Source organism: Chaetodon trifascialis, chromosome 8, assembly GCF_039877785.1.
Source record: "Chaetodon trifascialis isolate fChaTrf1 chromosome 8, fChaTrf1.hap1, whole genome shotgun sequence".
Taxonomy (NCBI): Eukaryota; Metazoa; Chordata; class Actinopteri; order Chaetodontiformes; family Chaetodontidae; genus Chaetodon; species Chaetodon trifascialis.
The window spans coordinates 10,581,864-10,608,388 of record NC_092063.1 but is presented as its reverse complement, the minus strand read 5'-3'; the positions used below and the strand labels follow the sequence as shown (position 1 = coordinate 10,608,388).

Here is a 26,525-nt window from a genome sequence, read left to right as displayed (position 1 = left end):
GACATGCCTGTGTCTCCTCTTGTGCATCTAACAGTCAGTGAGTTCATCAGTTCTGAGTCCATAATTAATCAGCCCTGCTGTGTAAGTAGGACTGGTGCCTTTCTTTCTCTTATCATCACGTACAGCAACCCACGCCCTCCGGGCCATCAGCGGATTAATGATGAGCGCCCCTGATAGGAGAGCCCCTCACAAAGGCTTTATTAATTAGCCTTGCGCCGACACTGTGGCCGCAGTGTGCAACACATGTTCACTCTAATCAAAACTTTAAAGGGACACGATCGACCTCCCTATCACCCGCTGAAATGCACTGCATGATATTAAACCTTGATGCGTGCATGCATTAAGTTACGGGTGTGTGCAGGGGGTGGGGGGTTGGGGGGGTGCACCATTTCCAAATTAGCAAGGCAACTTTCACACATCGCTGACCAACCGGCTCTGCTGCACTTTACTAAGAAGCCCATGAATGATTGATCAGACAGGTGGGATCGAGTATGGAATAATTCAGAGGCGATAAAGAGGAGCAGGCACGCTGAACGGTCCAAAAACTGTCGAGATGTCACCAAAGTGGAACCAAAATGAAAGGGAGAGAGATCGGGTGTATTGTACTCACTCGCCCCCCCGGTGCGTTAGAGGAGCATCCCGGTCTCTCAGGGCCAGCTCTTCAGATGAGTTCTCCTGGGACAGCGCGCCTTGATCCTCACTATCATTCTTTGCAAAGCTGCAGCCTCCTCACAGCCTCACCTTACTCTTCTTCGTTGACATCACATGAAAAAAAATCAGCTGCATGCCACACGGAACTGGCCTTTACTTGTTGTTTCGGGGTTAGAGTCGTCCGCCTCTCAGTATGTGGAGCAGAAGTGACAGCAGCGGATTCCTATTTGAGGGGATGCTGACGCGCAACCGGAGGGGCTCGCCTCCTGCCTTTCTCATCTGGCTCCATCAGCTCTCGGTTAGGCAGCACCATGTGACTGAAACCGCTGTCAAGACAGAACGCATAGCAAGATTGGTTTCCGGTAAAAGCTTTCAAAATAAAATGTTCATCGTAACGAGCGGCAGAGCGAGTTGTCCACTGATCAGAAGGTTAGGGGTTCGATCCCCGGCTCCTCCAGCGTGCACATCGATGTGTCCTTTTGCAAGATACCGAGCCCCAACCCGCCGCTGGTGGCTGTATTATCTGAGAAGTCATTAGACCAGAAAAGTGTTATGTAAATACAAACCATTACCATTAACACATGAAAGTCAGGATAATTCACGCTTCAAAAAGTCTGGAAAAAAAAATTAAAGGATGAGACCTCAATAAGTGCAAGCTAAAATTAGTCATAATCAAAAATAGCAAAGGAGGAAATACAGTTTATTTCATTCTTATTTCTACTGATGTCTAAGTGCTGCCGAATGCAACAATATCACTGGACCTGTAGCAGTGTGAGATTCTTGTATACATGTAGCCGGGAAAAAAAACTTTAATGTATATTATACATATCATATACAGTATTTAAAAAGTGTTAATTCCTAATTGTGTGTAAGGTTTACTACTACAAACAATATTTCTATGTATATAAAAATCACATGATAAAAGGTTTTCGACCTTAACGTTAAAGACAGAAAAACACAGAGTGAGCCAAGTTTGTACATCAATCTAAGGCAGACAAAATTAAGAAAAAAGACTTCAAAGTTATGTCTATGTTGATGTTTCTGTTAGCTTGAATATGTTTAAGATAGCCTTAGCTAACTAGTTGTTATGCCAACATGTTAGCCACAATAGATTATGTCAAATGTCTTTATTTGTCTTTGTGCCCTCTAGGGGTAAAATATCACCTTTTATTATTATTTGCAGAGAATTACATGGCCTGATTTAGCTATGGAAATATAGCTTCACATTAGGCATACACATTATAAAGCTCTCTGCCTCAAAATCTATGCTTCAATTAAGTCAGTAGCGGTTGACAGATACGGAGCAACAGCTTTGCTGACGCTGACGTACAGAACGGATTTGATATGTACAAATTGGATCTTTATTTTAATCAGATGATATGCTAAATCCAAATCTCAATGTTAAATCTTTTAATCTTCTTCTTCATCTTAAATGAGATCAGGTCATGTTTTTCTCTCTGAATTCTTAGTGGCTTCTCTGGTCCGTAGAGCTTTTTACTGTGATTTCAGTGTCCTTTTTTCCTGCCAATTTATGCACACAGACCACAGATTGTATATAATCTCGGATGTGTTTAGGTTAGGCTAGTCTATTGATCAAATGCAGTAAAGAAGAAAGCCTTTGGCAAGATGTGTTTTCACGACAGCGTCCAACTAGTGACATTTTAATCTGAAGGAGACCTACAAGATTTCCTGTATATTTCCAGCTTGTGTCTGACTTGATTCAGCTGTGAAAGCGCCCATTCAATAAAGGAGATCTCGCATACGAGCGCCTCCAAGCGGCCATCGTTATACTAACAACATTTGTTCAAAAAAAGATTCTGGGGACCATTATTTCTTCACCAAAGCATAATCCCATAATAAATTATTGACATGCTCCTCATAATAGCCTCTGTATTTATTCTTCATTGAGTCTGGAACTTTCTTCATAGCAAAATAGTGCAGAAAAATCCAAAGAGACTCTGCCTCCAAGGCCACATGCATAATCTTAAACTTTTATGAGCATGGGCCTAAATAAAGAAAGCATTCATATGCTTGTCAGACAGCCAGTGGTGGCCGTAATTTGCACCAATGTGGGGTAGTTTGTGGTGATAAATGTCCCGTAGAGCTGAAGAGAGCAGCTCATTTTGCCTATTTAAGGTTAGGTTGTGATGTATTATTTGCCACCATATGTGTTAGTTGTGCCAATGCAAAAATATTCAGTTTTTCTCTTTAGCACAGCAGCTCCCCAGGTGACATACGGTATCTCAGCCTGAATAATGGCATCTTCTGTAAGCATGTGAGAAAACTACTGTTCTACCACTCAAGTCATTCAGGCTGCTATGATGCACGCAATCTGTTTTGCTCTCACGTCTCCGTCAGCTTCGCAAAGAGAGGAATTGGCTGTTAAATAATAGTGAAATGGACTTTTCTCGAGTGTGTGTCTGCAGGAGGAATTTTCACTGGGTGGTGTCTGAGCACCAAAATGTGTGACAAGAGAAACAGAAGAGGAAACAGAGAGAATTGAAGAAGGAGTGGGAACTAGAAGCGACAGCCTAAGACGCTTTCAAAAGGAGAGAGGCCTTGTCCTTTTGAGGTCTTTTTTCCTATTGTTGTCCACTACTAGCCAGACTCTCGGGTCTCCTCCACAATGCAGGTCCCCTCAGAGCAGCGCACCACTGGCTGTCCTGTCACTTCACATTAGTGTCTTTGTGGAGAACAGCAGCCCCTGAGGGCTTGGACACGCTTGTCATGAAAGAAGTGTTCTGGACACACACACGCACACACACACACACACACACACACACACACATATGCACAGAGTGAGTCGATAAGGAGGTGTTGGGCAAAATGGGTAAAATGGGAGCACGAGGAGAACCTCCATCAAGGCTTCTAGCAGAACTATAACAGTGACCTTATTTCAGCCTTGGCTCTGCTCTCTCAGTCTCGCTCTCTCCCACCCACCAACGCGCACGCACACACATGACATTTTTATGGCACACATTCAGGGAACATGTTCTCATAAGAAATGCAGTTGTGAATGAGTGAGCTTCACACATGTAAGAAGTGCAGGACAGTCTCTAATGTATTTTACTAGAAGCTCTTGCTCTTTCTCGGCGTGTCATAGTAAAACATGTCATCTGTTACCAACAAACTGGTTGATGCCACTTGACTACACACAAAAAAGTAGGTCCCGCATCTGGATAGCATGTCAGACCAGCTGGTGCTTCAGTCCTCACTCAGGTTGTGCAGCCAAGCTCAGGTTAAAATGTTTCCCAAGATGGCAGATATGATGAATCTGGTGTGAAATGGGTGTAAAATGATGAACAAGGCATTTAAAATACTGTAGCTATAAAACAATGGCGTCACTGTCGAAAGCAGCAGAAGAAGTCCGCTTCCACTTTTCCACATCTTTCAGCTGCATTATACTCCTTCTTATCGCTGCTGACATGCAAGCTCTGGAGCTGTGATCATTTCAGCCGCTGCATTTTCACAACTTCTCATCCTTGTTGCTTTACAGGTAGTGCACTCGGAGCAGACATATGAGCACACCCCATCCGCTGATGAGGGAAAAGTTCCAGAAAAAAGCGAGTGAGTGGATCCTGAGTTTGGTTTGTTCTGTCAAAAAGAATGGAAGTCATATACGGCATGGTCATAAAAATGGCTAAACTACTGTCTGTAAGATCTGCCAGTCTTAAAGTCATACGCACAGACTCAGCAGGACACAATGAGGTATTCCTCGGATTAAAAGTTCTGGAGCTAAGACAAACTATCAGTCATCAATAGACTTAAAACAAGAGGACAGATGTAGGTGGGGGATATTTGAATGGACCACTGGTCTGATACTTAAGCAGCTTCAAACTGATGATGCTCATTTTTTATTTTTTTAGTTTCATGATGACAGAAAAGCCCCCCCTTAAATACCCGATTCGTGCCTGCTCGCCGGCTTCCATAAATACCCCCAGGTTATTTTTGGCGATGGAGGAGGAGGTCCTCCAGGGCCCGGCTGGACGCAGGTGGGCAGGGCGGCGTGGGACGGCAGAGAGGACAGGAGAGGACCGGCACTGTAAAAGGAGCAGAGCGGAGGAGTGTGTGATGAAATGAGATGTGAAGTGTTCCCTCACTCAGCCCGCAGACGCGTAAAAGATTCATTAAGCTGGTGGTGAGGAGAGAGAGAGAGAGAGAGAGAGAGAGAGAGAGAGAGAGAGAGAGAGAGAGAGAGGTGGGACCTGCCTCCGTGCGCTACGAGAGAGGAGGAGGAGGAGGAGGAGGAGGAGGAGGAGGAGGAGAAGGGTGGCTGAGAGAGTTGCTTTTAAGATCTATTCTATTATAAATCATAGCGAGCAGTGGCTACCCATAAGGCAAACAAAGGGTCCGCGTGGGGAAAGGGAGGCAGGGCAAGGAGGGTGGGCTGAGGCCAAAGGGGGGTAAAGTGAACAAGAGTGGAGGCAAAGAAAGGTGCCTTAAAATAGTCATAAAAATAATAATTTCATAATAATAATTTACACCTTCTGGTATTGAAAGCAGTGTCCAATCTGATGGTATTTGGAATCTTAAAAGCTTTATTTATTATTATGGTAGACACTGTGAAAGCCATCAAAGTGAGTCTTAAATATGAGAGGAGACGTTTTAAAAATGAACTTATGTGAGAAAAATGCTCGCTTCCATTTTGGATAATGAGCTCGGAGTCTGCTATAATGTGCGGTGTTTTTTAAAAAACAAACAAACAAAAAAAGTATTTTATTTTTTTTAAGCGTGTCTCATCAAACAGACACAAGATGGCGCCTGTTCTCCATCATCGTCGTCGTCGTCATCAGCAGCGGCTGATTTAACCCGGTGCCCCTCCTCAGCAGACGCTCCCAGATGTCAGAATGAGACGCTGGCATTAGTGAACAAACACCAGTTTGAGTCTTGAACGTTTCCAAGCAAACAAATGCAGGAAAATGGCTTTTGCACATTACCTGTCATTCTAATTGGTATTACGCCTTTTAATTGGCTTAATCGAAATGTACTCGGTCACCATGACAATAAATTGATTTCCCCTTTTTAAATATTTGGAGTGAACAAAAGGGCGCACTTTCTCCACTGCCGCACCACAGACAGCCACCAGAAACCAGTTTACGCCCTCAGTCAGCCACATCCCACTCCCCCCGCACCGTTCTCCCCCGGTTGACTACCCCACCACCACCTCCCAACCCTCCTCCTCCTCCTCCTCCTTCTTTTACACACCGGCTCGCAACCACCCACCCAGTCATTCACCTCAAGTGCGACCGGCCGGCTGGAGCGCAGGCAGACGCACACAGACCAAGACCAGCCAGGGCGATCCTGCCGCGCGTTTGGGCTCACCAAAGACACACCGGAGCGCAAGAGGAGAATGGGACCCCAGTGCTCGGATCGGGACTGAGTCTGGTCGGCACGTCGAGAGAGCTCCTCCGACCCGTTTCCCAAGTCCTTCTCCGCCGGCTCAGAGTCACGTTTTCACCGCCGGCACAATGGGCTGCTGCAGCGGACGATGCACTCTCATCTTTATTTGCACTTTACAGTTGGTGAGTTGACCCACGCTCTACTTGTTGTTTTACAAGTTTGAACCCTGCGAGGACATGGCTCCATGTTGAGGAGGATAAACCACAATTAAATGCCTGTTTTAACTGGGCAGTGGCGCGTGCTCTGATGAAGGCTGAGTGTCACATGTTAAAAAGCTGCTAACAGGAAACGTCATAGTAATATCAGTGCATCCTAAAAGTTATAGAAGTCACTGAAAGTACCAGACGCGCACTACAGACGAGTCTCCAAGCTTTCAGATCTTCTCTTACACTCTGTTAATACTCGCTGAAGTCACGTTTGAATAATCATGACCCCGTGAATGATAGATTTTGAGCTTTGTGTCCGTTCTTGGAGTAGTTTATGTCTTTCCCTGATCCATGTGGAAATTCACTGTTGTGACAGGAAACATATGGAGCGGCTGTTGGTGTTGGGAAGTCAGCTCCTCTCAGCACTTACAGCCTCAAGCAATGGCTCACTGATGGCCAGTATTGGGGTAACTGTGCTGTGTGATGTATGATTAAAGTGCATCTATAAAATATGGTATAAATTATGGTAATGGTGACCTAATGTAGGCTACAGTCCACTACAGAGTATCATCTGAAGCCATGCAGCTCTGTGTGAGGCACCAGTTAGGTTCAAAGCCTGCGTCTGCATTTCAGATTAATGTAGATAGTCGCTGCCGCCTTGTGATGTAAAACTTCTAAGTCATCTGCTGATACATACACTTTTTCTCTGATCTTAAGATTTGAGGAATTTGTTTGTCAGGAGCTCAAATCATCAAAAACACAGCGGATGCGGAGGCTCATAGCCCGTTGGAGCGTTTCAGTTTCTGATGGGCAATCTTGACATTTTACTGATGGTGGTCGTGCACTCTCAGATGATGCTTCCCATCGACACGCAGGCCGACTTGCCTTTGCCACTATCCCTGAGTAGAGTTTACTTGACGGGGTGTGACAAGGTTATTTATGGGGGTATTAAAACCGAGCTTGCTCACACCGTAAGCCCCCCGAGTAAATGTCGTTTTTAACGGCTGTAAAATCTGGTCCAGACAAAGAGTCAAATGGGAAAGTTCTGATATATTGTACCCTGCATGAGGGAATCCAGAAACAAAGAAAAATGGCACCCAGAACAAAAGGAAACCATATGATGGGAAGTGGCAGTCAATATCAGCTGTAACTGAGCTGAAAAAGAAACCCAAGTTTCATACCACTAACTGCAATGAACACCCGCCCGATCCCATTTGATAATACTGTATTCCTCTTTGCCAACATCTCAAGACTCCTCTAGAGTTCTCCCTCACAGTTACAGGTTTGTGGCTCTTGCTTGGGAAGGTACACGCCATTTGTATTTATACACTCACGAATACAAGAGGCTGTTAATCTCGGTTTGAAATGAACCGCTGCCAGAGTTTAACTGCCTTTTCAGACGGAAAAGATTAAGACAAGCGCTTGTCGCGGTTCTTTCTCGCTGTCGTGTGAATTGCTTTGTTCCGCCTTCGGCCTTCATCTTCAGAATTAATAGAGGGGCTGGTGTGTGTTTGCGGGTAACACCTGCGTATGTGTCAGGTGTCAGCTCTGGAAATTCATTAGATAGTGAGGAGCAGGGAAGTGCAGACATTAGATAGAGGGCCTGCTTTTTCTGTATGCTTAAGTCACAGTGGCCTCAGCATTGCTCCCTCGGTAAAATCTTGTCTCGCTTTCTTATGGCACACATAAACACACACAAACACAAACCCAGAGAGCTATGAACCCACCTTGAGGGACACACCTGTTCTCCCTTCACAGACTTCGGACCTCTTTGCCTCATTAGAGAGAAGGAGGTCGACCATTTGTTAAGAGGTTTATAAAGCTGTCAGCGGGCTGCCTAAAAAGTCCCTGAAGACTCCTGGAAACAGCTTTATTTTCCCTTGGCACTATTTCTGGATGACCTGACACTTCCTGTCTGCAGGAAAGCACACTCACTCTCACACACACACACACACACCTGCACACTTCTGATGAGTTTAACCTGCAAAGAGCGGCTGCATTAAACCCTGCACGACCTTTCCAAAGGTCATCGGGTTGGACGTGTGTGTTCATGTGTCATGCGTGTGTATATGCGTGCGTGTCCGCATGAATATACATGTGCGCATGAGTGTGAAGCAGCACCAGGGGCCCCCGCTCTCCCCTGGCTGAAGCCTATGCATTGTCAATGAGCCAGGTTATTCCCAGTCCATTACAGGGTAAAACTACCATTAACAAAACAACATACTCTGCTCCTCAGATGTAAAAATAGCCCTTGTGAACCACTGTGTGTGCTAATTAGCCAGGCAGAGTGCTTTGATCAAACCTCTTTTGGCATCTCGGCCATCCCCTAATTGAATTGTGGTGCGCTTTCCTCATCAACAGGCCGAGCGGTGGGACTCATCTCTCTGGGACAGAAGGCAACAGATAATGAGCCTGTATTGATCGAAACGCCTCTGCTCCCTCTCCCCTCTGCAGCCTAACTATTCCAGACAGTAGGGCTGGATCGTTGTCAGAACCCCGATCGGCCCCAGAGAATGGCGAGCGTTGGCAGGAAGCCCTGTCTGTCTAATGATTTGTTTGTACTCCGAGACACAGGCGAGCTCGTTTTTGTCTCAACGGGTTGGTTGTTTGAAGCGCTGACCTAAAGCTGACCTGCCGTGGAAGCGTTTCGATTGGTCAGACGTGGGACCTGGCCCAGACATATTGTGAATGTCAGCGACCGGCCATAAGGAGGGACGTTGTTCTGAATGGAGCTGACGCTTAATGCGGCTCTGTGGACGTGGGTGATTGATGGAGGAGGCCTCTTCGTTGGTCATGGTGGTTTGCCGGGAAAGGGCAGACGGGCAGGCACGCGCACACAGACACACAATCACACCGCACAAGGGTAATGAGCTCAGATCCGAACGCTGACCCTGAAAATGCTTGGCCATAACTGCCATGGCAGCACTGACGGATGCAACCTGACCGAGACACCGACACTATTTCATGCACCCGTCTTCACACTCAGACACACCCACAGACGCAGCTGTGCATTTTGAACCGTGAGTTATAGGTTAGTAGGTCTGCTGTTGGGTAAAGATTACAGCCTTTGTATGAGAGGTGGAAGTGCAGCATTGTGGGCCTCTGACAAGATGAGAGAAATGAAGGAAAGAGCTGGAAGGGGTTTTATTTGATCGCAGGCGAGCAGAAGAAAAAGGTGTCCATGTTGTCACAGTGGATGGCTTCATTTGTGCCTATATAGGAAAAAGGCTTTCAGTGAAGTGATCCACAGAGGCCACAGAATTCTGCAAGTTTTACCTCATCTGCACCCTTAAAAACTACAGTCAACTACCCACAAGCACTGTGTGAGTGTGTATGTGTGTAGTATCTTGCATCACACTGCCCATTTTTCTTCTGCTCTTTTGATGACATAGCTAGAGAATATACTAACTTTGTAGTGAAGGCTTCAGAGAAGAAGGCCGGGTTCAACCAAAGTGCTTCCAAGAAAGTTTTAGCGGAGAGGCAGAGCGCCTCCTCCCGAAGAGTGTTATCTCTAAAGGCATGACATTATCCCTTGGCAGGCATCACGTCATCTCCCACACATTACAAAGGATTTAGGCTGTTTTTCTCCCCCGGCTTCCACCGCTAACGTATTTGCTTTATGGGAGCGCTTACATTCAAATTTCCTGTTGAATATTCATGAGCTGAGAGATGCTGGATGTCTGTCTCTCACCTCACCAGTCTACATGGGCATGCCTGCTGACGGACACAAACATACACGTCACACACACACACTTGGCTGGTAGCTTTGATATTAATGCATGACGCAGCTGTAATTAAGAATAATTACCGTAGTTGGGGCAAATTACATGGCAATAAAGCGCTGTGCTCTAAGGCCAGCAGACCTGCGTGTGAGAGTTACTGTATAATCCCGGTGTGTCTTGCCAGTTTCACACGAGAGGTGTTGTATCAAACCTGGCAACTAGTGGAATATGAAAGCTGTTCTTGGCAAGAGCCGGAGGATTTCAATTTGATCAGATACAGATGCTACGAACATCTGTTTGGGGTATCGCTTTTTGTGGGTGTTTTGTTGAGTGCATGTGTGTAACTTCTTTAGTGTCTGTGCGAGTCTGGTGTGATCAATGATAATGAACTGTATTTCCTTGGCACTGCCAGGTTGATGGAGGAGATAGGCCAGCGGGAATAGAGTGGACGGTCACAGCTCTTTTATCTCTCTGTGTCTTTCCCTTTGTCTTCGCCTCTCTGGGCTTGCTATTAAGTTCTCATGAAGCCTCTCTGGACTCTGATTCTTATCGCTGTGAGCAGAAACACTTTTTTTTCCCCACTATTTGCTTTGGCGTGCACAGATGGTGTGAGAATAAGATAGTATCCTTATCTGGATTACCCATGCAGATACAGAACATGGTGTTTGTGTGTTAGACACAGGTTGCTGTGTAGAGGAGGGCTCCAAATAAACAAGGTGTGTTCACCAAATTATTGCCAGCAGCAATATATTTGTTGGCGTCTTCATTAATGTCTTATTTTCTAAGGTAGATTTGAATGGAGCTGCACCAACATGTGCTCGTGTTTATCACTATTAACCTACAGGTTGTAGACAATCATGGCTACATCCATCAGATGTGGACCAGGTCTGGCCTTGTAATCTCCATCCATCCATCCATCCATCCATCCATCCATCCATTGTCTATACCCGACTATCCCTTTCCGGGGTTGCGGGGGAACTGGAGCCTATCCCAGCTGTCAACGGGCAAGAGGCGGGGTACACCCTGAACCGGTTGCCAGTCGATCGGAGGGCAACACATACAGACGAACAACCATTCACGCTCACACTCAGAACCCACGCATGCATGGGAAGAACATGCAAACTTCACACAGAAAGGCACCGCCCAACCCAGGGATGTGAGGCAGGCGCACTACCTGCTGCGCCACCGTGCCGCCCGCCTTGTAATCTACTCCACAAAATCTAAGGCGACCCATCAGGAACCCAGTTGATCGACACTATGAAGCCGCGTTTAAGCTTAAACTCACTTTGTTGAATTTTGTGGTACAAACACTGGTGCGACATATGTGGCATAAATAAATAATGCGGATATTAAGAAAAACAAATCAATGAAATCCACTTTGAACTGATAGGAGCCTGTTTATGTCCTCAACTGGAAGCTGCATATATTGCTCCAGGTCCCCAAGGCACAGTCTTGGCAGTTTGCGCAATCATGCGGCCGAGCCTGCTGAAACCTGCTGGCTGCAAAGATTTAGCAGTAAAAAATTGACAGGCTGTTGACGCTGATAGAAAATCTGCAAAAAAGCGTCCTTTTGCTTTTTAAAGCTTTGGATTGTTTGTCAATCCTTGAAATCATCCTTTCTAAAATGAAGGTGTTCCAGTCCTTTAAAGGAGGGTTCGTGTGGTGGCCTGTTTGTTTTCTTTCCAGAGATGCTGTGGAAGGTGGAGGTGGAGGGCAGAGGCCTCAAACAGTATGTGATCATGGGCCAGGGAAGATCCAGTAGTTCATGTGATTTCAGAAATGAAGGACTTATTCCTGTCTTACTTTGTCTCTTGGTCCTTATCCTTCTCATTTTGAAGGCCGTGCAGGTTGCCATAATTAGATACAGTGGGTGTGTGTGAGGGCCGTGCATGTGCTGTCAAATGGACCCCCGGTGTTCAGTGCTGATTGTGGTCTTGACCCAGGCTGCGTTGATTGCTCAGCCTGAACAGCACTCATCCACAGAAGAGCGGACTCTGACAGGTCCTGCCTGGCCTTAGCTGCAAGTACCAGTCCCATCAACAACAGCCTACAGTGCTTGAGAAAATGTGTGTGTGTGTGTTGTAGGTCACAAGGCAAGGTGACTGCATAATAAATTCACACTCACATCTCAGACTTTTGGAGCTCCCTCCAGTGCGCCTTCATCTCACCTGAGAGCCTAATGCAACCTGGGTACTCGGGGCTGAGGAGCACCGCTCGAATGTGTAATGAGCGCTCGCGCTCCACCCCTAACGTGTAGCCTTTGTCAAAACACAACAAGGCTTTGTGTTAGCTCCCTCTCCCATTTTTTTTAACCTCCCCCCATTTCTTCCCCCTCCTGTGAATATGTTTGAATTATTGATTACCATCTGATTTATCAGCAGGGGCCAGAGCCACTGGAGATTTGGGGGAGATGCAGATAGAAAGGTGGAGCGAAATGGAGACAGAAAAGGGGGATGGGTGCCGGTTCGACCTCTCACTCTGGGCCAATTATGAGGATGACCCCAGAGACCTGAGATCTCTATGTTTAGCTTTCCTCTTCCCTCTCTTTCGTTGTTTTTCCGTCTCACTCTCTCTCACTGGTGCACCGTTACCACAGAAACCTTTATGTACACAATAAGATGCTGAAGAGCCTGCAACAGTTAAAGAAACAACCTGTCAAAAGGAGACAGGGGAATGCATGATGCAAATCCGAGTGAGCGTGCTGAAGAGAGAGAGATGTGTGCTGGGGTGCGTGTGTGTCAGTGGGGGGGTGGAAGACGGGGCTCAGAACACATCCTGCTCTTAGGACAACTGTCACTCTAAAGATAGCTCTGCTTACATATCTAGCCTTTAACCTCACCACAAACATGACCCACCCAACATAGCAGCCAGTCACACACAGCCGAGTGGTTCGCTCATAATGAGCTTTATCTGAAATGTGCTTATTTTATACTTTTGTCCAAGGTTTGCTTGTTAAACAGAGATTAAACCAGCCACATTTTATGCTAATTAAGACAAGGTGCTGACCTTCCTCTTGTTTCTCGACCTTCCCCAGAGTTCACCGCCCTTGCTGTGTGCATGTTGGTTTATAATAATATGTGTGTTCTTGGAAAAAGAAAAAAAAACCCCATCTCCTCTTTGTCCCTGGTAGCCCCTTTTACAACTGTTCGCTATTTTAATGTCTTCAATTTAACAGACCATTAATTATGTGGTCATAGCGAAAACCTTGGGCTGGCCAATGTGAGCGTGTGCGCATGTGCCCATCCATGCAGAGGCTTGTGTGAGTACGTCTGTGTGTGTTCCACATCACTGACACTGCAATATTAAGCTATAATGGAGATAAAAGTAGAACTATTTGCAAGCCCATTTCTCTCTTTCCATTCCAACGGGTCCAGTGGTGTCATTTGTTATAGTGTGGCATCGAATAAATTGCTTTGGGAGCACCACAGCTGGGATGACTATCTTGACAGATCACATTCAGTTGAATGGCTGCAAAGCATATTCGTCTCACTCAAATCCCCCCACTGTTCTGGGCATTCACTTCTTGTTTTACAAGCGGCTGATGACTTCGCGGATGTTTTTGCTCTAATTGTGTTTTGCGATCAAGCAGTTGGACGGCAGGGATGCACGCAGCATAACTCTACTGGTGGATGAATGATTAAGAGTGATGGTATTATGATGAAAAGAGCAACATTACTGACTCAATTATGGAAAGCAGAGCCGGAGGGTACAAACTGCTGACAGCTGTTTGCTGTTCTTGACTGCTTATACTTGATGAGAATTTCCTCTGTCGCAGCTAAATTGCCTACTTGTTAATTGGGGCGAAACCTAAACAGTTTTTGTTAGATCTGGGACATGGGGAGGCAGAAAGGGAGAGGGGATTGGCTGGTTTAAGCTGCTCTCATTTCGTCACTTTCCCTTCCATCCTACCCATTGTCAGGGTGTTTGGGTTTTATCCAGCGCCGTATTCTTGTCCCGCTTTTCTTCTGTCAGCTCTTCTGAGAAATCAAAGTATCTGTGTGCGGTGCAGTCTGCTGTCTCATCCCTCATTTTCCATATGACACCCACACAACAAACAACAAATTTGGAGCCACAAGAAAAGCAGACAAAACCTCGCAAGTGACATTAATCCCTTGGGTTGAGGCTGAAATCATAACAACACATGCTGCTGCGTTCCTCTTCTAGTTGATGCAGCAAAGTCTAAATTAGCCTGTAATAATCCGAACATTGCTGCCACCTTTGCAGATAAACGTAAAGGAAATGTTGGCTGACGGCAAAGTGGAGGAAGAGAGATAAATGGAGGAAGAGAGACTGAGAGAGATAAGCGTTTCACAAGAGATACCAGCCGTGTGAGGCAGGATGTTCGATGTCACAGCGTGTGAATTTGGGTCACATCTCAGTGAACCTGGCTTCATCAAGTCAGCTTGTTGATTTTTCTGTTAAATCCTTGAAATACTGCGTTGCCAGTTTTGTGCAGGCTGCTGTTATTGAGAAAGCGAGAATGAAAGCAGTTTAGACAGCGGCAGATGTTAGCTGTTAAAAATGTTCTGTTTCCTCTAGCTTTAGATTAGCTATGGCTAACTCACAAACAAGACTGAATGTCCCCTTCACAGGAATTTACAGGGACGCTCTCGCCGTTGTCCTCTCTGATCTTCATCCTCTGATCGACGCTGTTAACACGGCAAAGTCTCGCATGGTCAAGCTTCAGTCACAGCTTAATTTATTGATCTAGTTAATGGATGATGATAACTTAAATGATAACTTTGGTGTTATGGTTGAGGACACTGTGGCTACATAATCTACTGGTGCTCATTGGGTCGTTGACAGACATTTTGACTTGTCATAGCAGGTAAAGCACTGGTGTTACTAATAACTGATGGCTGTGTAGCAGCATTGATGCCTAATTTTTATTATTTACTACATATGTTTTTAGGGCTAACATAAAAATATAATTGACTTGTTCACATTAAAAATACATAAGCCTGTGAGCCCAGCTTTCATGTCTCTTCTCAGTTGTCCAATAAGAAATGATTAAAAAAACGTAATCTTCACACATTGCACTATAAAAGTGTAATGCGGCCGTGCACGTGCATTGTTTCTAGCTGAGGCGCTAATTGGAAAACCGAGTGATGTCTTTCTTCACTTTGATTTATTAATGAGCGTTTTTATGTCCCTTTATAGTGTGACATATTGAGATAGTAATATATTAAGTATGGATTTGTCTGTATTCTAGCTTTGTTATTATTAGGAAGCCGGGTAGCAGATGGAGAGATAGAAAGGAAATCAGTTTGTCTTAGAGTGGGACAACTTTAACCGCTAACAAGGCCAGTCGACGGGCCAGACAGGGCAAGAACACTCAATCGGTCTGGACATGGACTGTTTACAGAGAAGGGAGAGCTTCATTCACCTGAACTGATCAAGCTGAGGTGAATTAAACTCTGCTTTTTTTTAATTTAACCAAAAACTACTGTGGTCTCCAATCAAGCAGATGTTAATAGCTCAATCTTAAAGTGAGCCACTGTGATAGAGAGAACATTACAACAGGCCACAAAAGTTTTAAGTAAATTGCCAGAGTGTCCAGAGGGAGACTCAGCTCAAAGCACTGGCTTTTATCGTGTTTCTTTCGTGGGACGGATTTGTGCGTTGTGTGTTCCCAATAGCACTGAGAGATTAGCATGTTATTAGCACTGAGGGCGCTTGAAGTTGAGCACATTTCATCTTAAATAAAGAGCTCTTTTATTCATAGGCTTTCCATGGTCACTTGGCAAAAAAAAAAAAAAAAACTAGTGTGCACTTCACTCAGTGTCTGTTTAGCAGCACTACCCTAAAACAAGTGGTACTTAGTGGAGTACAAAGGGACTAGCCGCTGTGTTTCACTGTGCAGGCCACATTTCAAACAGTGAAGAAGAAAGTGGTTTATGAAGGCACCCTACCTCTTAATCCCTGACTCAGCTCAGCTAGACCAGGCACCACCAAGGGCTATCTATCTATCCAACCCTCCATGTACCCTGTGAAAGCCACACACGAACACACACACACACGCCGTCACACACATACTGAGACTGGCACCATTAGTTACACAAGGACCAGGCAGGCACCAGAGTCTAATGACTTTACCCAGGCGAGAGGTGAAAAATTGGATTGGAGAAAGTTTTTGAGAAGTACTTTACTGCCTGCTGGGAGTCACAGTGAAGACAAGCCAGGGCAAAGCATGGCACACAGAAAAAAAAAGACAGAAAAATGTCTGCCAGCCTCTGATTCATGCCTCGTCTGTCGTGTCTCATGTCTGTCTTTATTTTTATTTAGATTTGGAATAGAACAGTTGTTTTGATTTCTCTCGGGATAATAGTTACTTAGACGAACACCACTTCTATGAGTACGTGTTTGGCTCTCAAACTGCTTTCCCTGATGTTTAATCCAACAGCAAAGTGCACTCGCTGCTCTGTGTGGTGGTAGCAGGCTGACGTTCTGCCCATCTTGTACTCAGAGAGCTGGGAACAAGCGGCCAGCTTGGTGTGATAGTTAGAGCGGTGGATACCAACCTTTTTAGCAGCTGGGCTCTTAAAATAAAGCTATACATACAGTATGTACGACCCCTCAGCACAGGTTACAAACATCTTAGAGGTCTTCAGAGGTGCAAAACGTTGGACCCAATTATATGCTTTAAAGACTAGTTTATAGAAATAAATGCATTTATTTTTACCATTGGAGTCTACTTGGGTATTAGACATACTGAAAGGTAGACCTGAGAACAGTAAACACCAAGTGACCTGATGAGACTAATTGTAATTTGGGCCCTGTCTGACTCAGCTAAGGGCCCATGAAGACGTCTAATATTTCTACAGATTTCCACAAGCTCATCCAAAGAACAACTCTCTGCTCCTCCGTTTGCATTATCTCACTTCTGTTTAGAGCCCTGAAGAGGTATAGTTACCAAGAAATGTTCAGAAGAAAGTCTTAAAAAATGAACCAGATGTTGTGTTAACCATCTCCCGACCCATCAGACTCGTGTTATGTTCTGTCTCTGCGGCCTGCTGTATGCAGTAAGCTGGAGTTACTACGAAGTATTTTCCATATTCGTGTGGGAAATCACAAAACAGATGCTCTATGTGAAATCTATATGAAGCGAAGGAAAGTAAAAATGGCAAACTATGAATCAGAGGCTGGTTGGCTGTTTATAATGTGCCGTGTTATGCCTTGGCAGTCTCTCCCAGTGACTCCCAGCAAGCAGCACAGCATCTCAGTTGGAGTGTGATTCACGAATGAAACAGACCTGGTAATTTGGTTATTGCATATACATTCTCCCTCTGAATTTCTATCCAGCTTGGCCTCATTGGCTAACGTGCATTTGTGTGTCTAAGTAAAAACTATCCATTAGCGAAGCCACCGAGATAAGAAATAAACAGGAGATAACATGGAAGCAGGAATTCTCCGCAATTCAGCCGTCACATCTCCTGCCACTCCTCAGTGCCGTCCTTCTGCCTGACTGTGTGACTCAGAGTACGCTTGAACATAGAGGAGACTGACTCATAGAGCCTAAAGTCATACAGAATGGCTTCTCACACACATACACACACACAGACCTGATTTTCAAAGCCACAGATCCTGATGACACATTCAGTAACATGTTATCAGAGGACATTTCACAGAGGGCATACACAGAAAGAGAAACACTGATGTGATTTATAGTATCTGCAGGCTACGGTGAAAATGAGAGGGTCACCAGTCACCTCCATCCTCGCGCTCGGGGGGGGGGGGGGCATTGTCAGATCCTCTCTCCCTTTCACACCTCACACCCCTCACCCCTTCATGAGTGCGTCCTGTTACTGCGTATCGCTAACTTGTGACAACACTGTTGAGTCATTAATCATAAACAACTGTCAAGCCGCCCCGCCACATGTTTGGTTCCTGTCTGAAATCCCAGTCGGATTGATGCAGAGGCAAAACAAACTGTTTTTCATGCATTTCAGCCACTTATCTTGAGCGCACACGCACATCTTAATTAGCTATCAAATGACGTGGATCAAATGCTTTTTCCCTCTCAGAAACGTTCACGCTGATCCTCTCATCACTCTTGTGTGGGGAGCTCACTTTGCTCCCTTTTTCCCATCATGCCAAAGGAAGTGGTCATGTTTTAAATGTATGTAGAGTATATGTATATATTGTTATAGTGTAAGGCCGTGCCCACTTGTGTGTTCTTCCTTTCTCCGTTTGCTCGTTGGTGCGCACCTCGAGACACTAACATCTAACAGAAGAATCAGGTCCTTGTTAATAACCTGTTATCACATAGCTGAAGGACAGAATAATTGATGGTTTCAGAGAGCTAGGAAAAGAGAAAAAACAACTGGAATGAAAAGAGAAGGATGGAGCAAACAAAAGATGGGCAACAGTGGAGGTGAGAGAGGGGCTTGTTGCATCCTGTCGTATCCCACCCCCTAATTGCGTAGTATTTATGATGGGAGGAGTGGTATGTGTGGGCAACATGCTTCTCCACATATACACACCCAAAACCAAAATACACACTAAGAGATTCCATCACCCTAGAGGGAGTCATTTGTTCATGCAGGAGGTCGGTGGGAGGCTTTTACGGGCCGTTATGTAGCCGGCTCGCTATTCCTGGAAGATCGTTGGTAACTTTTGATCAAATTCTACCCCACTCTCCAGTAACCTGCATGCTATGAATTAAGGGCTAATTGTGTCAAATGGGAGTGTGCGTGTGTGCGCGCGTGTGCCTGCATGTGTGTCTGGGTGGGCAGAGACCTTTCTGTTCCTGATTGATTGTTGTCATCTTGTTGGATTATTAAGTTAGCAGCGAACGTGATAGGCTTACTGCAGCATCTCAGAGGAGAGGATATACACACACTCGCATACACATACACGTCCATCATGCCCAGACGCTTATTTCATTCAGTGACTGGTGGAAATATTTCAGGGAAAGAATCCATGGCCGTGTGTAATGAATACACGTAGGGATGTAAAGTATGTGTGTTGGATGGATGAAGGTTGATGCTCGTTAATGTACTGGGGCAGTGGTCCATGTGGGAATGCATGTGTGCACAGGACATAGCGTGTGTGTTTGAATAACAGTGAGCAGTGTGTAGAGTTAGACAAAAACGGGGGAGGAAACAAATGACAAACTCTCAGTGAACCTCAAAATTGTTCTTTTTTAAATAACAACAGTCACATATTCAGTTTACATTCAAGCTAAGGATATTTTACAGTTCGCCTAAAAACTTAAATCAAGTTTTATTTTGCTTATTAGGTGAAAAAAAGATGTAAATGAGCTTCCCCACAAATTAAAATGTCTTCTCTTCTCTTTTAGTACCAAGTACACCCAGATAAGTCCCAAAGGTTATTTTCATTCATCAAGCCAAACAGAATAAAAGCTGTTTAACAGATTTTGCAGTCTTTGGATCTCTTTTTTTCCATCGAGATTACCAGAGGACATTCTGAGAGCTCACCGCCGCTATCCTCAGCATCAGAGCATCAGCTGCACCCTGTCTGATACTGTTTGCAGGATGCTACAATTAGTAGACCTTAAGTTGACAAATGGGCTTAGGAGGTCAAATAAGCAGTATGCTATGAGTTACTTTTAGCTAACTATGTAGGCGAGGTTGACAAGGTTCATACGCAGGGGCAGACTGTGGGTGAAGGCAACCATCAGTATGATGCTTCAATACCGGACTGTTCTCATATTTATCCCACTTTACAGTCAGAGCGATCAGTTTGTCCAAGCAGATCTGCACTGTTGAATTAATGGCTGTATTTTGTTGATAATGAAAAATATATTTACACTGTTTATATGTAACATAATGAAAGCGTCTGCAACTGTAAACCTGCGCATCTGTAAACACACAGAGTTTGTCTATCACTGTCTATTATGGATGCAAGAAATTGACATTGCTTGCCTTAAAGATTTAATTAAAAAGTAGATTGGCTGTTTGAAATGCTGCTCTTTCCAGGCTTTGGTTTGTATTTTCCAGCTGAGAAGATAACGTGGCAGTGTCTGTCACCATCACTGGCAAAATAGTGCCGCTTATGCTAGAAGCAGGCTTTTCTTTTCTCTGCAGCATTCTTACTAGCAGAGCCTTAAGTTCAGGTCATGCTCAACAAGAACTACTTTGTACAACGTGTTGTCTGTAGCTCTGAATGGCCACACTGGAAGGTGGAGCACAAAGCACAGTCCTCATCGAGAGGAGTGAGATATCGTTAAAATGCACAGACAGACACAGACGCATTCTCTCCTGGAAGATATTCACAGTGTTTCACAAAGATGCACCAATCAGATCTTACAGTGATAGTTGTGTAAAGTCAAGAAAAAGTGGGAAAAAGAGAGCTTGAGAGGGAAAGTTCAAACCCTGGCTCATTTCTCGCCTCTACACAGCTGGCCAGTCACTGTGTGAAGTGGGCGTGAATGTTGGGACTGTTGGTTAAAGAAAGTTAGAGAAATGGCACAGCCCCCCTAATCTGATGTTAGAAAGGTGTGGCGGCACGGGATTTCCAAAGCTACTCGATCATCCAATGAGCAGGTCTGATGAAGTGCATTGGAAGCTTTAGGCTTCCTTTGGCAGTTAAGCAATTTGCTTCTTGTTCATCTGGATAGATGAAGAAGAAGAAGAAGAAGAAGAAACTACTTTATTAATCACATTACACAAGGTGTTAGTTGCACTACACGCCATGCTTTCCGTGAAATTAGTTTTTTCCGCATTTGACCCATCCTCGATCTGTCGATCCTCCGCGGCAGACCAGGAGCAGTGGGCTGCCAGCTGCCAGGCAACACTGACGCCCGCGCCCGGGGACCAGTACTTCTTTGTCACCATTGGTCAGGTGGTGATCTTCTTGCATGTTTTTAATGGGGGTTATTATGGAGGAAACCCCGGGTGAACACGAGGAGAACATGCAAACTCCACACAGAACGGCCCCTTTTTCCTCGAGCAGCAGACACCAAGGCATGGTGGAGGACACGCCCACAGCGGGAATCGAACCGGGGACCTTCTAGCTGTGAGGCGACAGTGTTACCACTTGTGCCACCGTGCTATAAATAGATAGAGAGCTGTGTTGATGCCTTAAGGGAAATTGCAGTGTTGCAACAGCAATTCACATATCAAAAAACACACATAACCCACGCTAAGCTGACATGTTGTGGGTAAGAAAAACACCATTTTAACCATACATGTGCATAAAAACTACTGTACGTGATTAAAAACAGTAGACTAAGAATTAAGATAAGATAGCTCTGACAGCAGATTAAAGCTGAATCTATTTTTGTTCTGCGCTGATAAACGTAGATAAAATACGCTGAACTGCTCCAGCTGCAGGTCTTTAGATGTCTTTAGGTGTTGGGGTGGCTGCCCACCAAATGTCCACCTCTGATCAGCTGCAGATACGCTCATTAATATCGTCGAACAGGTGGGAGGGTGCCTCCTAGCACATTTTTCCTTCTTTGAATTCGATTGGCTCAAGACATGGGACTTGATTCTCATTAATGCCATAGATTTATATGTGGTGTTTGTCCAGGCATGCGTCTGAAAAGCTGTAACTGATAAATAAGTAGAGAGATGTCGTCAGTTGAGGAGGGTCCGTCCTGTGGCTGCACCTCATCTTCGCTGGCGTCCTCCTGCAGGGGTTTTATTGAGCTCTCTAAGCATGACCCAGAGCCCACCACAAGATGTACGAGTCTTTCGACTTCATTCATTTCCTTCAGCCCCTCTATCCTGGGGATAGACTGAGGTTATTAAGAGGGAGGGAGCTCAGTCGTTCTATGTTAGCATACGTCGTTTGTGATTTTCTTTGCGTCTTCTCTCATCTCTCCCTCTATCTGTTCTTTTGCCATCTCTTTTTCATAATATTCTCCCCATCCATCCCAATTTTGTTTCCCAGGCATTATTCGTTCTCTTCTTTGTCCTCCACCCGCAAGGGTGAAAGCTTTATCTTTGAACGTCTGAGCTCTTCCCTGACTTTGCTATGATAATGCTTGGTGCAGGTCACAGTGCAGTCACCTCGCCCTCTGTTGCTTCACACCCTGTCTGTGGACTTATTGCCCTCGCCCTCTATGCAAAGGAGTGTTCAGTTGTAATTATCACTCAGTATTTGATCATCTCCCTCCCCTGCCTGTCACAATGTCTCATCGGGTTGATGGTAACATTTCCATTACATTAAGACGAGCAGCCACGGCTGTGTATCGCGTGTGTGTGTGCGCCTGTTTGTGTGAATGTGCTCGGTGGTGCGTTCCTATCATTGCAGTAGCAACGAGATTCCTCCCTCCCTCATCCATCTTCAAGCGCTTGGCTGGAAATGACATGTCGACACACAACGAAACACATCGTTGCTTGAGACTCAAAAACACACACACATACACACACACACTCTCTGGGAATGGAATGGAATTGGATTGGCAATGGAATTCTAATTAAATGGTTCGCATGGGTCCCCCCTGTATTTTCCCCCAAATGGCATGCTAATTGAGTTGATGCAAATAGGGACTCACAGTCTTAAAGGTTCAAATTGCTTTGTTTTGGGGTTTTTTTTGCTGTTGCACAAAATGTTGCATGCAAAGAGCTCAAGTACAAAGAAGGGAGACGGAGAACAAAAATGAAGGATGTCTTGAAGGAATTAGCCTTCTTTTCAGGATTGGCCTGAAACCACTGTAAAAACATAGGGGTGGAAAGGGTGAGCCTGTATGGGGAAAACTGTGGATTCCTCTTGTCATTGTCAAGGGTTTAACATTGCTCGTGCACGTGCGTGTATACACGTTGTTTGCGAGCACATTCTTTAATAAGCGCCTAAGCTCACGGCAGTGGTATTATTAAGGAAGGCCCTCGCCTCCCATAAAGTTCCCAGAACATTCTCATTCCTGGGGGCCGTTGGCAGGAAGGTTGGAAATGGTGAGCTCCTCTTTAGCTCGGCAGGGGTTGAATCGATAAATCTGTCATTGTTTATTTTGTAAAACTTCCAGTCTTCACCTCTGGGCGCTCCCACAGTCAGAGGCTAAACGCTCAAGCTGTTCATGTCGGCCCGCTCGGTGTAGGATTGTTGGCCAAAAGCTGTGAGGTGAAAAGATATTGTCTTCAATAAAGTACGAGCTGTACGTGACCAAGTTGCCAGTGTGTGTGTGCTGTCATTTTTTGGGGCTGTGAGTTCTCAGGGGAGGCAGTTTGCTTCCAGAACATGTCAACCTGATAACATTTTTCCTTGTCTCTCACCCTTTAGGTGCTGGCTTTAGAAAGACAGGTCTTTGACTTCCTGGGTTACCAGTGGGCCCCGATCCTTGCCAACTTCTTCCACATCATCATCGTCATCCTCGGCCTCTTTGGCACCATCCAGTACCGGCCGCGCTACATTGTGGTGGTGAGTACACGTAGCTGAAGACTCGTGGTCCACATGAAACTCTGTAAGGTCTGTCACATAATCCCATTCCTCACGGTTTTTGTTAAGCCGCGTCACATCACTTTGCATTAGTCCTCTGCCTGTGCATCTGATCGGACATGTTGTTGCCTTTCCTCTCTAATTGCAAAGTGTGTTCCACTCTCTTGTGCATTGTGCAACACCCTTAAATCACTTTAATCCCAAGGTAATTAGGGCTAATTAAAGGGGGTGGGGGGGTGCTTGGGGGGGCTAAGGAGCTCATCAGATTTATACTCGGTGTTGAGTTTCTGGACAGAGAAGGTCATTCTTTGAAACACGGTGCAAAGCATGTGCTGCCTGACTCCTTCTGTTAGAAAGAACCAGGATGAAGCGTCACAAATGTGCTTTTATTGCACTTCGGTTTTTATTTTAAACCGTAACGGTCATCAGCGGCGTTAAAAGACTCTTTCGAGCAGCAATGGGGGAAGCACAGATGGCAATGTTAATGACAGGAAAAGATTGGGGGAGTGACAAAGAGATAGAGGGGAAGAGAGCAAATAAAGAGAGACAGGGGAGATGGAGGAGGATAAACTGTAGCCGCACAGGATGTGATGAAGAAACAGAGGAAGCAGCAATTGAAGGAGAGGAAGGGGGGAAAGCAGAGCTATTGTCTAATGTCAGGTGGAAAATGGGCAGCAAGCTCAGGGGTTTCATGATTCAACATGTATGTTTTTACGAAGGTGCCGTTTTGCCCTCCGCTCTTTCTCCGACGCCTCTGACATTTAAGCGCTCAGTTCATCGTGAGTCAGAAGATTTCGCAATCTCCACAATGACGACTCTCTCTCAGTCGGTGAATACAGCTCAGCGTCTGTCAACAGTTGGCTGTCTGACTGTACAGTTTCATAAATGGTTGAAAGTCGTGAACTTAAATCAGCCGCAGCTGTTTAGAAACCCGCAGCTCCCTCGGGGCTTCAATAGACTCGCTGAACTTAACGACACCTTTGAAAAAAAGTTTTGTTTTTCATACGAATGTATTTGTGCGCGTGGTGTCATGCACCTCACGCAGAGCATGAGGTGCGTGTGTGTTAATGCATGTGTATGTGAGATTTAGTGTGTGGGAGTGTGCGTGGGATGCCGCTGTCCACTGACTTTACTTTGCTCAGGAGCTCATTCATTCAGCGTGCCATTTTCTCCAGTAGCTGTCACTTCCTGTTTCTGTTCAGTTCATCCAGTTTCCATCGAGCTGATCTGTCTGTGTCTGTGTCTGTGCCCTGCAGTATACAGTATGGGCCGCTCTGTGGGTGGCCTGGAATGTCTTCGTCATCTGCTTCTACCTGGACGTAGGAGGTCTGTCCAAGGTGAGACTTTCACAATTTCAGTCTGCTGTTTTTGCCAAATCTTTCGCCATGTCGGGTGGCTTTGTCTGTGCTGTGATGACTGCTGTTCTTTCCTCTCTGAGGTCATGATTTCAGGCTGGCGGGGAAGTGTAGCCTGATTTACCTTCCACTGTCCAAGAGCTGTGCCACCTACACTCGGTGTCTTTTTAGGCATGTCGAGAACCGTGTCAGAGCTGACAACACAGCCACATAAAATACTTGTTTCTGATTAGCTGGCAGGTCAAAAGCCTAAAGATGAACACAGGTTGAGGGAAGAGTCTCAGTAGTCGTGTAAAGTATTTCACTTTTTAAAGGCTTTTGCCAACAAACATGAGTTATTTTCTTAGCTAAGCCTGTGTCATAACCCATTTCACACTGGAGTTTTCAAGCTGAAGAACTTCTGCGTGCACACAGGTTAGCTTAATCGTGCAGAGCGGGTGACTGTAATCAGCCCCAACATTTCTGCTCTCACTGTCACTGAAGATGCATTTAGTTCGGCTTTGCCGCCGCGTTAATGGCATCATCGCAAGAGAGCGAATAAATAAACACATAAATTAGCCGGCGGATTTGTCTATTAGTCTAAGAGGACACTTTGGTTAACAGTGTTACCTCTATTCTAAATTAATCAACAAAACAGATTCACCTGCAGATGTCCATAGCGTTGCTTCTTCTTCACAGTTAGCTATTACAGCTAACCATTGACTAAACTTACTACGAACTTTTAAAAAAAGTGAATGATGATTGGTTGTGTATATTGAGTATATTCTTTCCTCTGCTTAGTCTTATGGCGCATTTCCATTACACAGTTCCAGCTCTACTCGACTCGGTTCTACTCTACTCTACTTGGTTTGGTTGAGTTTCCATTACAATTGAGTACTTCATAGTACCTCCTCAACGTAGGCGGGGTCGTCATACCACGGCTGCGCGAAACTGCCATGACGTCAATTTGTACGCGACGCAAACAGAGCCGACAAACAATGGAGGACATCGAGGCAATGTTGTATTTGCTGCTCGGTTTGTGGTTTTTGTCACACACAAAGCAAGAGAAGAAACTGAGCAGCCATTTCCCTCGAGTGAGAATAAAGAATAAAGTCAGCGGTTGCTGTTGCCCGGTGTTACAATGGAGGGGGCGGGATTGTTTTTCCGGTGTTGGACGTCGCAGACCAGTGACGACACTCTCCGGCCAATCAGTGGCCGACAGGCTGTTGACGTCACACATATAGTATCGCTTCTACTCGCTTGGAACCTCGCCAGAGCAGGTACTAAAAATAGTATCGGGTACCAGGTACTATCCCTAATGGAAACACAAAACAACCAGGTAGAGTCGAGTCGAGTGGAGCCGCGCTAGTGGAAATGTGGCATTAGTCTGTATATCAGGACACCTTGATGTGGCTGCACTCTCCACACAGCAAAACCTGTGACTGGTCAGCATTGGCTGCACTCTATTCTACATACCTGAATCTGGTCCAAGTAGTTATTTTGTTGATAGCAGGTATAAAGAAGGCTGCGTTTTCAGTCATACTCAACAAATTTACCTTGTGTGACTCATAGCAAAGCAGTTTCCAGTGCAAACGTCCTTTCATTGTGGAAAAGAGAAGAGTTCCAGCAGAGCGGGGGCAGGTGAGGGCGGTGTCGCTTCTCTGGAAGACAACGCATCACTCTCGCATTTGCCAGGATAAACACTCAAGTCTGAGTTTGCTTTAAAAATGATTCAGCTTTAATTCTGACCCATTTCTCCCACAAACCAAACCTATGTAGCTGCTCTGATTGGAATTTTACCAAAATATAGATGTATTATTGAGTGTTCTTGAGCTTTATTAGTGCTGAGCATATATTTTAGCTGTAACTCGATATGATGCACTGCTACCAGGTGATTTTTGATGGTCTGAATAATGGACACAGTCCAA

General features: G+C 45.3%; 2 protein-coding genes across 4 annotated transcripts in view; one reads left to right on the top strand and one right to left on the bottom strand.

The window, feature by feature from the left end:
• LOC139334847 (CCR4-NOT transcription complex subunit 3) overlaps positions 1 to 956 on the bottom strand; it is a 38,175-nt gene extending 37,219 nt beyond the window's left edge. Inside the window, exon 1 of one of the 2 annotated variants that reach the window (XM_070968064.1) lies at positions 611 to 956. The gene's annotated coding sequence lies outside the window, so the exon portion shown is untranslated. The remainder of the gene's footprint in view (positions 1 to 610) is intronic. The other variant, XM_070968063.1, reaches the window with a different exon arrangement.
• Positions 957 to 5,882: 4,926 nt separating this feature from the next.
• Positions 5,883 to 26,525, top strand: part of nkain4 (sodium/potassium transporting ATPase interacting 4) — a 45,393-nt gene continuing 24,750 nt past the window's right edge. The window contains exons 1-3 of one of the 2 annotated variants that reach the window (XM_070968613.1): positions 5,883 to 6,173; positions 23,108 to 23,245; positions 24,520 to 24,600. In XM_070968613.1, the coding sequence (XP_070824714.1) occupies positions 6,120 to 6,173; positions 23,108 to 23,245; positions 24,520 to 24,600 (273 nt within the window). In that variant the 5' untranslated portion in view covers positions 5,883 to 6,119. The remainder of the gene's footprint in view (positions 6,174 to 23,107; positions 23,246 to 24,519; positions 24,601 to 26,525) is intronic. The other variant, XM_070968612.1, reaches the window with a different exon arrangement.